Raw genomic sequence first — 16,102 nt, 5'->3', positions numbered from 1 at the left:
TGCCTTTGTAGGCAGCCGAGCATACGGCCCACCTGATGGTAAGTGGTCACCGTCGCTCATGGACGTCAGCAATGCCACGGGGCAGAGCCAAGCCGCTGTCTACCATTAAGTACTCTCCGCAAGCCTAGTTTGAAGAAGAACATGTCATAGCGACATTGACTCGAGAGCTCACAAACAATCTATACTAAAATAAAGAAAACAAAGAAGTCAAAAGTAATAAATACTACAACAAAAATGAATTAATTAAATCTAAAACAAATCCAACAATACCATATTATTTTTAAAAGAGTAAATAATAATTTTGATAAAGGCATTAATGATAAGTTTTGCAAACTGTCTCGTGGCGGTTTTTTGCATTCAAATTAATGATAAAGCATGGAAAGCGTTAGTAGTAAGAGTAATAATTATGATTAGCACTTCCAATAGCAGTGTGAAATAAATGCATGTATTATGAATGATTAAAATATTTATGTACAAAATTACGTCTATAACTACCTGCTGCAGTAGATGTTCAAAACTGTGAAAAAGATAAATACGAACATGCCAGAACACAAAGAAAGGAAACAGAAAGAGCTGCACAAGAAATAGAATATAGACTGATATATTTTTCCTGTAATAATGAGGAACAAAAGTTTATTAAGTGTCGTACAGATACTTTCATACTAAAAAGAAATCTAAATATTGTATTTTGTTTTCACTAAATATTACCTTTGATACAGCCATGTTTTTCGTCATGTGTGAACCCATGTGGACAGAACTTGCATACAGGGTGGTGGTCTTCTACAGTGCACGGAGCACCTCCGCAAGCACCATTACATGGATCCTTGCATTGATAATCTCTGCAAGCTAAATTGTTTGGACACCCTTTGTCTGTCCGACATATCGATACGGATGGATTACAGTCTTGTACACATAAACACATGGCACGATGATCAAGTACTTCGCACTGTTTCCCTTTTGGACAAATTGGTTCTTTTGATGTCAAACAAGGATTCACACATTTGTAATCACGGCAGGCCGCATTTGATGGACATTGGTCATCTCTTGTACATTCTGCGTGCTCTGGGGCACATGTTAGCTCACCTTTTTCATTTAGGGCGAATCCATTACGACATACACATACGGGCTTATGATCTCTTACTTCACATTTTTGATTTAGCTTACAATTTTGATAACCGAGACAAGGATTTCGGCATTGATTACTGTTGAGATCACAGGCTAGTTTTGGCGGACAAGGTTTATCTTCGGAACAACTGAATGTTGAGTTGTAGTCTGTTGTTGGTTTGCAGTTGGGATCGAGTCTACAAGAGATCCTTGGCTGGCCAACATAACATTGCGGACACGAGCATTGAGCCATGTGCATCAGTGGTGCACAAAGAGCATCTTCCCCACAGGCGCCTCGCAGCGTGCACGGGTCCACACAGTGTAAGCTCAGACACACTTTATCGACAGCGCATTCCACGTCACTCGTGCATTCGATACCTAGGAAGATGTGAAAGAAGAAAGCATAGTCGAAAGAGCTGTACCTTCAGCCGCCAAGAGGAAACTTTCTCACGAGACAGTGCATGCTTTTTGATAGTTTATGATCAGAAATATGTAAATAACGAAAATAAAACAAGCAATATGTACATGAAGCCGAACAAAATGTTACTGACGATTTGAACTTCAAGCACGAACGGTGAGAATGCTTCCTACTTTACATAAAGTACAGGTTTTTTTTTACTTTTTACATTTAAAATACAATTCTTTACAACAACTCGAACAAAATACGTTGTAAATAAAATGAGAGACGTACGGCTATTACTTCAATTTCTCAGTTTGAGAAGCCTTTTTATATTTGAATGGAAATTATGTACACAACTTTTTTTTGTAAAATTAGACGTTAACGTATTCGTACCTAAAAGACGGTACTAAATACAACGGTGCATTTTTACACAGTGTCAAAACGGTTGATGTTTTCGAATTATATTAATACTCACTAGTATGACATTCGATATCGGCTTGACCTTCAGTTCCAGGTACGCAGCGACACACAAATTCCGCACCTTCCCTTAAACATTCACCATTAATTCCACAGCCCGTAGTTCGACAATCAATCACACTGCGTTCTTGGGCACCTGAACAAGAGGAAATATTTTCAACTTAGAATTGAAAACTTTTCAGACATTAATTTTCAAAATTATGTTATATCTAAAACACTCACATTCAATATTGGGATCTCCATTTGGATAGTTACGGGGACAATAGCATTGTGCTTCGCCGATACGATTCACGCGACATTGCGCATTAGTACCGCACGGTTTGTATGCACACGGCTCCATTTTGCCACAAAAACACTGTCTCTGTGGATTTCCAGCACAATTCGGTGGACATGTACATTCATAACTACCATCGTCCAGGTCACGACATCTTGCATTTACGCCGCACGGATTACGTAGACAGCTGCCTGTTGTTGGTTTAGTACACTCAATTTGTGGGTTACCTTGATAATTAGGTGGACATGAACACTGAGGTGATCGGTCGACTGAACGACATAAAGCATTGAGCCCACAAGCCCCCGAACACACATTTTTACATTTGCCGTCGGTATAACACTCCTCATCGGTGCCACAGTCTTCGTTATTCTGGCATTCGAATTGATTACATTCTTTTAAAGGATCACCGGAATATCCACTTGGACAACTGCAGACAGCACGATGTCTTGTAGTAAGGCAAAGAGCATTTATACCACAAGACTTCTCTTGGCATGCATTCACGCATAAATTGGAAGAACAAAACATATCATCGCTGCAATCTTTGTCGTTGTTACAGCCAGGAGTACAAACGCCTTGCTGACAAATTTGTCTCTCTGGACATTTATTTCTAGGAGAGCATCGAGTCAGGCATCCTCCTTCGATACATTTATCACCGCAAGGGCAGTCCGAGTTTTCATCACATAACGAAATACAATAACCACTCTGATCGCACGGACAAAAACCATCACACAAAGTCTTTTTCCTTCGGCACTCTACAAGGGGGTTGCCTGTATAGTTGCTGGCACAGCTGCACTGAGCACGATGATTCTGAACTTTACATTCCGAACAAATTCCACATGCACCTTGGCTACATGGATCTGAAAAAAAATATTTATTAATCACTATCGAAACTCGGACTCGTTGTTGCGAAATGTTTTCTGAAATAGGCCCGTCAATAAAAAACACCTGAGTTCTGGGAAATTTATACTATATAGACATACTACACAATTGAGACTTAGACCTAAAATCATTAAAGCATTCACATGGTTATGTCTACCGCTTCTAATTTCTTGAAAGAAATCTGAGGCTCTAACTAACCTAAATTGGTGGTTGGTGTTATCCCGGAGGTGCAAACAACATCTGTTCTACTTATGCTTTTCTATACTTAATATTATACTTATACTTATACTTATAATATTATAAAGAGGAAAGATTTGTTTGTTTGTTTGTTTCGAATAGGCTCCGAAACTACTGGACCGTTTTGAAAAATTCTTTTTCCATTAGAAGCCGACATTGTCCCTGATGAACATAGGCTACTTTTTTTTGTTTTTTTTTTTATTATTATTTTTTTTTTTTCATGTGTCTTTTAATGTTTCCGAAGCGAAGCGAGGGCGGGTCGCTAGTAATAGTATAAAGAGCTCGTAAACATTAAACTTTATTAACTTAACCCAGAACACGAACAAACATAGATACGTTTGTTTTATATATTCGACAGAAAGAGATAATACGACGTTTTAGCTAGCTAGCTCTGGTCGGGTGCAAGTAATTACCACGATTATAAAACCAAGGTTTGTAACCTTGAAATAAATAAAAATATTTTTATACTTATTATTAAATAAAAATATATTCTGTGCATTTTACCTTTGCATTGTCCTTTGACACATGCATGTGTTTCTTCGCACGCATTATCATCGCGACAGCCCTGCTTACAAATCCGATTCTCGCAAATGTAACCCTCACTACAGGCACTGTCACTATTACAAATTGTTCTGCAGATACCTCGTATACATTTTTCGTTAGACAAACAGACATTATCGCTGAAAATGATTTAACGTTATAGTATCTTCCAAACAAAATTTCATTACTTATAATTTCAATTAGCGTTCCTGATGATTACCTTACATAGAGGCAGCCATATAGTGAAAAAAAGTGTAAAAAAATTAATGTAATAACATAGAAATTCGCTCACCTCCTGCAGGACGGATGGCATGTATCTCCATAACAACTAAAACCATCCGGACAGTTTTGGTTAGAACCACAAGAAGTGGTGACTCGCGAGCACACTAACTTAGGGTCACCTGCTAACTTTAGTGGACATGTACAAACAGGTTGATGATCTTTCGTGGCACAGATCGCATTAATTCCGCAACTTGCCGGTTCGGTGCATGGGTCCCGACACTGTCCTGATATACAAGCTAATTTACTTGAACAATGTGAATTCGATCTGCACCCTATGGTGCATGAGCGTCCGTCACATATTTCATCATCGGAACAATGTTCATCTGAGGTACACGCATAACGACAGACACCTTCGTCGCACCTTTCTCCTTGCAAACATTGTGAGCCATCAGCGGTGCATGCAGGTCTGCATCGGCTGTCCTCACATGTCCATCCATCAGTACAATCAGTGTTTTGACGACACTCTGAAGACGGAGCACGGATACAACCAATATTTGGCGTTGGATTCGGTATCAAGCCCTCAATACACGAACAATGTGCTATTCTCTCCAAGACTGAACATACAGCATTTGGTCCACAAGGATTCACATCAATGTCACAAGGATTTTTGCAAACATCATTCTTGCAAAATTCTTCAGGCCCACAATCATCGTCGTATCTACAGCCATATTGACAACTTTGTTCTAGACAAATGTGTCCTGGGAAACAGTCATTATCAACCCGACAAGTCACTGTAAATTAAAACGCAAATTTTAGTAAATAAGGAATATTTTAGCCTGACTTCCAAACTCTACTTTGTATAATAATGCGTTTTAAATTATAATATGTATACTTACATAAACATCCGCCTTTCGTGCACCTTTCGTTCAAAGCACATTCTTCATCAATGTTACATCGAGGAATGCACATGGAATCTTTGCACATGTGGCCATTTTCACAATCACCAGCTGAACCGCACAATCTCGGAACTAGAAACAATTACATATTTTTTTTAAATTCCGTACGATGAAAAAAAAACAAGCGAGTGCTCGTGAACGTCACCTTTAATAAAATCATAAGAAATCATTTCAGTTTTTTTTTTTTTATATTATAGTAACAAAGTTGAATCAAATAATGAGGAATTCAACAAAAATTAAAACATTTCTCGGATATTCAACAAGCGAATGAAAAACGCACTTGATGTGCTGACATATTATGACCATACTAATAATAGTCATTTACAACATATTTAATGTTCACTCCTAATATCAAAATTATTCTGAAACACCTACTTCGAATGCATTCCATGTCTTGATTTCCTGTAAAACTTTGAGGACAGCTGCATTGAACAATGTGGTTATCAGTCCGACATATAGCATTTAAGCCACAAGTTTTTTCTAACTGACATGGATTAAGGCACTGTCCGCCGAAGCATTTCTCGTTGGATGCACATTCTTCGTCCAGGAGGCATAAAGCTAAAAAAATAATGAATACGCTTCAAGTTGAATTTCATACGATTAGGTTTTAAATATTACTAATTTAGTTTTAGGCGCGTTAAATTTATAGCATTGTATGCGTATCATTGGTCAGTAAAAACTACAATTACACTAGCTGTAAATTAAAGAATTTTATATATAAATTTTAATATTACGTAAAAGTTTTTAACAAACAACAGTTGGGAACCAACGATCTACCGAATGGGTGGAAAGTATTCACTTGACAAAAGTTTGCAGCATTTGCTTAAACTAAATGGACAGTTTTAAGGGAAATGCTTAATTTGCATTACTATTTAGATTTTTACCTTTGCAAATTCCCCTGTGGCAATACTGATCATCGGGACAATTTGATCTAGAAGTGCACGATATTTCACGTAGATGACATCCTTTCTCACTATTAGCGTTTCCTATGAATCCAGTTTTACATCTGCACTGAGCGCTATGTCTCGAAGCGAAACATTCTGCATTTAATCCACATTTTACATTTTCACAGGCATCTACCGAAGAAAAAATATCGTTTAGGAACTTGATGTCCAAATATTTTATCCTATTAATAATTTATTATTTATCTTATGCAATATAAAGTTACCTGTACACTTCCTTGTACCATCGATAACGGTACAACGTGCAGCAGTTGGACAATCTCGGTTAAACCTACACTCTTCAGCCTTCCGACATCCTTCTTCGTACGGATTTCCCACAGTATTTGCTGGACATGTACATTCTGCCCGGTCTCGCGCACTTTTACATTCCGCTCCATTTGCACAAGGGCTTAATTTACACCAATTTATTTCAGTACATCCTTTTATTGGATCACCGGTATAGCCAGGTTGACAATAGCATACATTTTTATGCTTCTCTGATGAACAAATAGAATTTTCGCGGCATTCGTTTTTAACTAGACAGGCTATTTTACACATGTTACGATCACATACTTTATCTTCAGAGCATTCTGTGTCCGTGTCGCATTCTTTTCGTTGGCATCCTTCCAACGGATCACCGAAGAATCCTAAAGCGCAAGAACAAGTTGGTTGATGATTTTTTCCAAGACATTCAGCCTGTCGGCCGCATGGATGTTTATCGCAAACTTTAATACACTGAGGTATTCCATTTTTCCCCGTCGAACACTTTTCGTCATCCAGACAATCATCGTTAGATATGCACTGAACTTCTTTGGTACATATACTATTGAGACAATATTGAAATTCTGGACAAGTATCGTTGAGACTGCAACTTACTCGACATGTATTTTTTATACAAACTTGGTTGTTCAAACAGTCTCTGGAGTTTTTACACAGGCCTGAAAAAAATAAATGTATAAAGTTGTTGACATAAATAAACTTGCATTGGAAATAAGTACGCTGGTATCCTTATTCCTTTTTGCAATACTTTTTAGCGGACTACTCAAACTATTTTCCTGTGCACAACCATTCACCCGAATCACCCTTAAGAGTAATGATTAAAATTTAAAATAGCATGTTTTTCTCCTCAGCCTTCGAAGAATACCGATCTCAAATCTCATCAATAACAATTTAGAAGTAGAGTTGTGAAAAACGAACAGTCAAACAGATTTCGCTTCATATTTAAACTATTAGTATGGATAACATCAATCAATTACCAAAAATGTGACTTACTAAAAATGCGAAACTTACCAACGCATAAATTATCCACGCATTTTGTTCCTGAAGAGCATCTGTCATCAGTAGTACAGTATTGTATTGGAACACAGCCAAGAACAGGATCCCCGGTATAACCAGGCGAGCAGATACAGTTCCCAACGTGACTTTTGGAGAAACAATCCGCATTCCGGCCACATGCCCTTGGCAAACTGCATGCATTTTTGCATTTGTTATTAACGCACGCCTCCTCTTGTGGGCAGTGGTTGTCTTTTGTGCATTCAAACTTAATGCATTTCTTGTAGGGATCACCTTGACTATCAGACGGACACTCACATTCAGCTTTATGTTTTGTTACAAGACAATTAGCATTTTCGCCACAAGGTGACAATTTTTCGCAAGGATTGACACAATGGTTGTTGAAGCATTTTGTTACTTGAGTACAATCGTCATCGGTAACACAATCTCCTGGAAGCTTACAGCTGCCCGTGATTGTATCTTGTACTGTTCCATTTATACATTCGCATTTGTAAGATCCGAGTGTATTAAAACACTTCGAATTAAGCGGACATGGACTGCTAAGACATTCATTTAAGTCTACGCATTTTTTATCTTTGAACAAATATCCTGTTGGACAGGTACACAGCATTTTATGATTCTCTATTTTACAGCTGCCACCATCGCAGATTGACGGTTCGCATACGTCTGTAAAAAATAATTTAGGTATAAGTTTCATGTTTTTGTGCTTACAAACTTGAATGTTTTTAAATATATTGTTATTCTAAAGAACCAACATCTGATCTTATAAATAATTACGACATGTAAACAATAATTATAGTAAAATTTTATTTTTAAAGTGTTATCAGTAAACTGTTTGTGATTTGACCTTAAAGTTTTTTTTTTTTATAATTGAGTAACTTTGTGTAAGTTGCATTAAAACTAACCTGAACATTTATTGAATTTTAAATCACAATATTTTTCAGTATTGCAGTCTGAATCATCCACGCATTCCACCTTAAAGCATCCTATGTTTTTGTCAAATGGATTTCCGAGATATCCTTTTTTGCAAGCACACATTATATTGTGATTCATAACAGAACATTCTGCATTTGTGCCGCAAGTGTTGTTTTGACAGGGATTTGAACATTTTCCTTGTATACAAGCTAATGAATTGTCACACTGTTCATCATTTCTGCATTGATTAGGCAGTAAACAACCGCTTCTGTAAGGATCACCAGCAGCTCCTACTGAGCAGACACATTTATAAGATCCTGGAGTATCAACACACTGAGCTGATGGATGACATGGATATTCCAAACATTCGTTTAAGTTAGTACATTCTTCGTTCCGTAGTTCGAATCCAGCAGTACATTGACATTTCATGTTATTGCACACTAGATTGTTCAGGCAATCTAAATCTGATTTACAACCCGGTACACATACGCCCGCATTGCAGTGTTCCCCGTGTAAGCAATTAGTACTCGAATGACAAATCCTTAAACATTTATTGTCACTACATTTTTCTCCAATAGCACAACCAGTGCTGTCTTTGCATGGTACTTGACACAAAAGCCCTATGCACATATGATCCGGTGGGCAATCAGATGTTCTGTCACAGACACTTGGTTTTCGGACGCAGCCTTGTTGAGGTGTCGGTGCACCTTGAAAACCTAGAGGGCATTCACAATTTGTACTGTGGTTTATTCTGGAACAAATAGCGTTTGGACCACATGGTTTTGTTGTCAGACAGGGATTCACACACTTGTTGTTTACACATGCTTCTTCGGAAAAACAATCTTCATTATTTCTACAACCAATTAAACACTGTCCGCCAATGCATGCCTGGCCATGTCCACATTGTGTATGCTTATTACATTGAGCAACGCAAAGGTTATTTTTGCATATATCTCCAAATTCACACTGACTTGAGTTCTTACAAGCCGTAAAACATTGGCCATTGTTACAAATGTCTCCGCCGCAATCTTTTTCACTCGAGCATGCCAACAACTTCTTTTTACATGCATTGCCTTGTATTTTTTCATATCCCTCTGGACACATACAAACGGCCTTTCTATTGATAATTTGACATAATGAATTGAGCCCGCAAGCTCCATCACAAGTATTGACGCAGCGATTTTCGACACAGACAGCTTCTCTGGGACAGTCACCATCTCTGAGACAAATATCTTGTTTTCGACAGCCGTCTTTAATTGGATCACCTACATATCCATTAGGGCACTGACAACTAAAGGAAGAGAAGCTGGGCTCGCAAATCGCTGACGGGTGACAAGGATTTGAATTACAAGCATCGTCTTTTTGGCAGCTTACTTCAGGTTTCGGATCGGGACTGTAACCATTAGGACATTGGCAAATAATTTTATGATTTTCTGCTATACACACTGCATTATCACCACAAGAATTTTCAGTACAAGCATTGATGCATGTGTATGTCATACGGTTACACAATTGGTGCGACAAGCAATCATCATTATGTACACATGGTACAGATTGGCATCCTTTTTCTAAATCATCAGGACTCCCAGTAAATGGTCCAGACGGACATTGGCATCTGGCAATATGATTTTTAGTAATACAAAAAGCATTAGGACCACACACGACGTTTTGACATGCCGATACACACTTTTTATTACCACCAAAGGTCCTACACACTTCGCTTTCTCTGCACTGTGCGTCATCTGAGCACTCGTTTTTATCTATCGCTAAACAGCCATCACGATCATTAGGATTTCCGATAAATCCATTAATACATTCACATTTACTTTTATGATTTTTTGTTACACATTTAGAATTTTCAGGACAATTGAAAACAGAGCAGCTATCCTCACATTTTTTGACACCTAGAACATCTTTATTACACGATTTATTATCATCGCAATCATCATCTTCTTGACAATTTGGCGTTGAAGGTTGTTCGCAATTCGAGGTAACAGGATTCCATAGAAAACCATTATCACACTCACAACGAGCGCTTTCCGCAACTACTCTGCAAACTTCATTTGCACTACAAGCTATCGTGGTACATAAGTCTATGCATCTTTTCGTAGATCCTTCTAGTGACATACAAACAAAAGGCTCATTGCAATCGCTATTGTCATTACATTCGAATTCATTTGGCTCTCTTTGTTCTAAATGACAGCCAACCTTAACGTCTGTGGGTTTTCCAATGTATCCATCTGCACAAATGCAATGGGCTTGATGGTTGGCACCAATACAAAGTGAATTTGGTCCACATTGTAATTTACTACATGAGTCAACACATTTGCGAGTGTTTTTTGCTACTTGAAAACAGATTTCCGAATCTTTGCAATCTCCGTCAACTAGGCAACTATCATCGGGTACGCAGCCTTTTCGTAGGTCATTAGGATCTCCAGTATGACTTGGTAAACAGTGACATACGCCTTCTTCGCAAACAGATTTAGGTCCGCACGCAAGTTTCTCGCAAAGATCAACACACTTAGATTTGTCACAAACAAATCCATGAGGACATGTAGTATTATGTGAACAAGTACACACAGCGCCATCAGTGCATTTTGCAACTGAAACTTGTGAGCACAATTCATATGGGTTACCGACGTATCTGCTCCTACATATACAACTAAAACTTCCTGGCGTATTAATACAAAGTGCGTTCTCACCACATGGATTTGTACCACATTCATCTATATCTTTACATTGAATATTAGGATTCCCTACATAACCTGGTGGACATAAACATTCTATGGAAGATTTGTTTGTTGACACACAGCATTTCGACCGCAGGAGGCTGTGGCGCATGTTATTTGTTTACGTGATAAACACTTTTTATACGGATTTCCTGTGAAACCTTTATTGCATTTGCAAATGTTGTCTTTTCCATATACGCAATGCGCATTGGTTCCACAATTGGGTTCACAAGCTGGTGGAGAGACAGCTGTAATAAGAAATATAAAAATATTTACTAATAAATAACCTACTGCAGTAAAAATATTTACAATTTACAAATATTTTGTTCGATACAACTAAACAAGAAAGATATCACTTACGTGGCATGCACAACAAATCCGGATTTCCAATGAAGAATGGATTACAAACACATCTACCGGTTTGAGAGTCACAAGTCGCGCCAACACCACAAAGAACTCCCTCACATCGTTGTCTGCAACGTCCAGCCACACAGGTCAAAGGATCTTCACATGGAATCCCTGGTCCACACTGGTCTCTACTGCACGAACCACCAGGAAACGGATTTCCTACAAAGCCCTCAACGCAAACACATGTCGGTCCCGTTTTCGAAATAATACACTGAGCTCCTGGGGCACAATTATATGTGTCACATGCTAAAATTAATAAAACTTGATTAAATTCACGCCATTAAATTATTTGTGTACATACCTATTCTAATTATAATATTTTAAATTTAATTTAATGAATAAAAGCTCTACCTTAATTAGGTTTTTAATTTATGTTTTACCCGTTTAAAACAAGCAATTACTAAAAGATATACTACTAATTATTTATTTAATTTAATTTAAGTGATAAACAAAACAAAATTACCTGAAATACATTTTCCACCTTCAGGTTTGGTGTAACCTGGATCGCATCGACACCATGCTGCATGATTTTCAACTTCACAAAATGCATTTGGTCCACAAGAAATGGTGGCACATGGTGAGTGGCATGTATGATTTAAGCATGCTAATGTATTAGGGCATTGATCATCAGAGCTACATAAATGTTTTTGTGTTGGTTCCTCTTCAAATACACCTACAAGATTATGATAATAATTATTTATTCTTTATTCAATTTACTAGGCACAATTTAATAACCAAGCTAATATTAAAAAAATCAATTTAAATATCGTTTCCAGAAATATAATATCTTATTATTAGCAAAATAAAAGTCTTAAATTAATATTTAACTTAAATAATTTCAAGCTGATACAAAAAGTAAAACATAAATAAATACTCACATCCACTCCTGTATGGATCTCCGATCATATTCGGTGGACAATCGCATTTATAACCCCCTTTTTGATCATGACAAATAGCTCCGTATGCGCAAGGAGAACTGTGACATTCGTTTCTTTTCGTGCAACCGGTGTAAGGATCGCCTTCATAACCAGCCATACACATGCAACGCGGTGGATCACTTGGAGTGCATTTAGCGTTAATACCACAAGTAAAACGTTCGCAAGGACTTTTGCACTTTTGCCCATCTGTGACATCTAAATAAAACGGCGGAGGGCACATACATTTACCTGGTTGAACGCATTTTTCGTTAGGGAAACAATCGGAATCACTAATGCATCGTTTTTGGTTTAATGAACAGTGTCCTTCGATCTTGTCTTTACTATATCCGGGAGGACATTTACATTCAAAAGAGCCCACGGTATTTATACATTCTGCCCCAAATCCACATACAGGTGTGCCTGAGGTGCATTCATTAATGTCTTCACAAGTACTGTCACTGGTCTGCGTGTAACCGGCTGGACATGCACAATAACTAACTTCATCAGAAATTACAATGCATTCTGCGCCTGTACCACATTTATTATCTTTACCGCAACCAGAAAGGACACAGCTTCCGTCTATCATTTTATATGGTGGTTGACACTGGCATGAAATGTCATCACAAAGCTCGCAAATTTTATATGGGTTACCACTATAATCCTGAGGACATTTACATTCATAGCTTCCAGGTAGATTTTTACAAATAGCATTTAAACCACATGGAGAACGTCCGTGTTGAACACATTCGTTAATATCTTCACATAATCCAGTTTCAGAATTACGTGTGAATCCTTGAGGGCAAATACAAACATTTCCACCATCATGTAAAATACATTGTTCACCTTCTGGACAAGGATTTAAGTTGCTACACTCGCTTAGTATTTTACCAGGATTACATCCTTCAACGTATGGATTTCCAGTGAACGTCGCAGGACATTCACATTGAAAACGTCCTGGTAGATTTTTACAGACAGCACCTACGCCGCATGGTTTTTCATCACACTCATTCATATCTTGACACCCTAGTAGTGAAGATGGATCACCTGTGAATCCACTCTTGCAAGTACATTGGGCTTCTTGATCACTTAATAAGCACTCTGAATTAGTGCCACATTGCAGAGATTCACAAGGATCTGTTAAAAAAATATAAATATTAAATTGACAAATATGTATGCATAAATGCGGAATAGCAATTAAAAAGAATACTTACGTCGGCAATCATTTCCGATATTGGGCTCGGGGCACAAACACCTAGCATTAGAATCACATACTGCATTTCCAGGACAGTCCTTGTCTCCTTTGCAAGCAAGAATTTCAGCGCATCGTATGTGTGGGTCTGGATCTGGTATAGTACCGTCGGGACATTCGCAACTATAAGATCCATCTCGATTCAAACAATCGGCTCCTAAGCCACATGCTCCTTCTAATTGACATTCATCAATATCTGAACACTGTTTGTATGCATCACCAGTATATCCTTCGGGACAATTACATGAAAAACTTCCAGGAGTGTTTGAGCAAATGGCATTTTTTCCACAGCGGCCTACTGGACCCAGTGATATGTCGCATTCGTCTAAATCAATACAACCAGCTGCTATATCATGGGGATCAAATGTCCATCCATCTTCACAAACACAATACGCCTCGATTCCATCAGGCTTACAATAAGCATGTTTTCCACATTTAACATCTTCACAAGGGGCACGACATCCAATCTTTGGCGGAGATCCAACAAATCCCGCAGCACATTGGCAATTGTAGCCCCGGGAATATTAATACATAAAGCATTCTCGCCGCATACTGATTTATTACTTGAACACTCATCAACGTCTTCGCAGATGGAGCCCTTGGCATTGAAGCCTTCCTTGCAGAAACATTGATGATCAATACATTCGGCATTATTAGTGCAATCAAAGTTTGATTTACACAGAATATTGACGTCAACCTAAAATAATAATTAACGTTGGAATTAACGAATCAAACTAAAACGGAAATCATTGAATTTTTAACGAAAACCGTCATTTAATTTATTTGTTCTTCAAGCTTAAAAGCTATCTAAAATTAAAACTTTGTCGGAGCCCATACATACCACAACATAAATTCTATGACCCATTTCTTTTTTAACGGTTAGGTATGCCACACTTGCATCAGGAACGCATGACAACTTTGTAATACATCCGGCTTTTTACTGACATTGTTGACAGTCGAGCTTGCGGCCCACCTGGGTGGTCACCACCATCGTTCATGGGTATGGGCCAGGGGCACAGCCAAACCAGAACATAAAAAGAAGCAGCATCACGTAATGTTCCCAGGCGGTTACCCATCCAAGTACTGACCACGCCCAATATTGCTTAACTTCGATAACCGAACGAAAACCGGTGTATTCAACATGGTATTGAAGTTAGCCTTGCATCAGTTTATATGTTCTTAGATATTGTAATCTAGTACGCAATACCTATCTCCTAATATTTGAAGTATTTTTAGTTTATTGTACTATGCTTAAATCAGTATGTCAAAATTACTATTGCATCACAATTGAACTACACGCATGTTTCATAAAAAAAAATAGTTTTACATATTTTACCTGTTCACATGCAATTTGAGGGTCTGGTTGTGCTGCGAATCCTTGAGGACAGACGCAATTGTAGCCTGGCGCAGAGTTTTCACAAATAGCATTTGTTCCACACGGCTTCTCTAGCGTCTGACATTCGTCCAAGTCCAGGCAACCATCTTGCGCGTATGCGTCTCCGGTGTATTCAGGCGCACAAGTGCACACATAGCTGCCTGCCGTGTTCGTGCAGACAGCATGTGCACCGCACACAGTCTCGCTACTCTTACATTCATCCACGTCTGGTGTAACAAACAACGCACGACAAGTTCAATATACCGCTGGCAAGCGGATCTATGTATATCAAATCCAATACGTACACGAACAGCCACTACGAAGAAGAAAACAAAGACACACAGACGATAGTGAGCAGGAAGAAATAGAAGAAGAAACATTTCTTTCCAAACGATTCACCGAAACGATAGTATGAAAACGAAAGTCGCCGAAGTTGTTCAAGGTCGACGATAGCGAGGTGGACTGTCGCTGAAAATGACATCTCTGTTCTAAGGTTTTAATTTCATTAGTGTTAAAGTTTGTTACATTAGTAGAAGCGTGAGGCTACCGCGCGTCTTTCGACGGTAGTTTGGGCGCGAATAGTTAGATTCAGCGCGTTTCACTCGAAAGACAATGTCAAGAAGCGTTAGTCCACACTGAATAAAATAGCGACGTCACACCAGTGCCGTGTAACGATGCTAAGCTTACCGGAACAGAGAACATCGGGGTTTCCATCAAAACCTGGCGGGCAGACGCAGCGGTATGCTCCCGGAAGATTTTCACACAAAGCGCCGCGACCGCAGGCAGCGCGAGCGCACTCGTCATGGTCATGACATGCGACACGTGGATCGCCTTCGTAGCCAGGTGGACAGCTGCACTCGTAGCCGCCGTCTATGTTGCGACAAATGGCCCCTTCGCCACACGTTGATTCATTGATGCATTCATCAACATCAACGCACTAATAAATAAGAAAAGTGGTAAGTGGACTTCAATAGATAACACAAGAGCTACTTAGCGATCTTAATTAACATAATGAGAGATACCATACGACAAATACCAATAATTGAAAAAATTGTCTTACTATAACTGTCTATTAAGATATCTTCTCCGCGAAACATTAATATAAAATTATTTCTTGGAACGCAACAGGAATTATTTTTTTGTGAATAAAGTTAAAGTGGTAAAGTAAAAAATACATTACAATCGA

At 38.5% G+C, this 16,102-nt stretch overlaps 1 protein-coding gene across 1 annotated transcript in view; it reads right to left on the bottom strand.

Annotated features, from left to right (window-relative positions):
* The window catches only part of LOC114239609 (fibrillin-like protein dumpy), a 111,461-nt gene that overhangs the window by 74,530 nt on the left and 20,829 nt on the right, over positions 1-16,102 (bottom strand). The window contains 19 exon segments of the mRNA XM_089730535.1: positions 709-1,482; positions 1,980-2,117; positions 2,204-3,112; positions 3,876-4,051; positions 4,204-4,924; positions 5,030-5,161; positions 5,465-5,647; positions 5,974-6,165; positions 6,258-6,968; positions 7,321-7,989; positions 8,229-11,033; positions 11,036-11,215; positions 11,328-11,621; positions 11,839-12,048; positions 12,254-13,426; positions 13,504-14,064; positions 14,067-14,238; positions 14,878-15,143; positions 15,604-15,853. Coding sequence (XP_089586661.1) covers positions 709-1,482; positions 1,980-2,117; positions 2,204-3,112; positions 3,876-4,051; positions 4,204-4,924; positions 5,030-5,161; positions 5,465-5,647; positions 5,974-6,165; positions 6,258-6,968; positions 7,321-7,989; positions 8,229-11,033; positions 11,036-11,215; positions 11,328-11,621; positions 11,839-12,048; positions 12,254-13,426; positions 13,504-14,064; positions 14,067-14,238; positions 14,878-15,143; positions 15,604-15,853 — 10,516 coding nt within the window.

The sequence above is a fragment of the Bombyx mandarina genome, chromosome 10 (assembly GCF_030267445.1).
Source record: "Bombyx mandarina strain Sakado chromosome 10, ASM3026744v2".
In the NCBI taxonomy this organism is placed as follows: Eukaryota; Metazoa; Arthropoda; class Insecta; order Lepidoptera; family Bombycidae; genus Bombyx; species Bombyx mandarina.
Note: the sequence above shows the minus strand (reverse complement) of the source record. Positions and strands in the feature narration are given on the sequence as shown.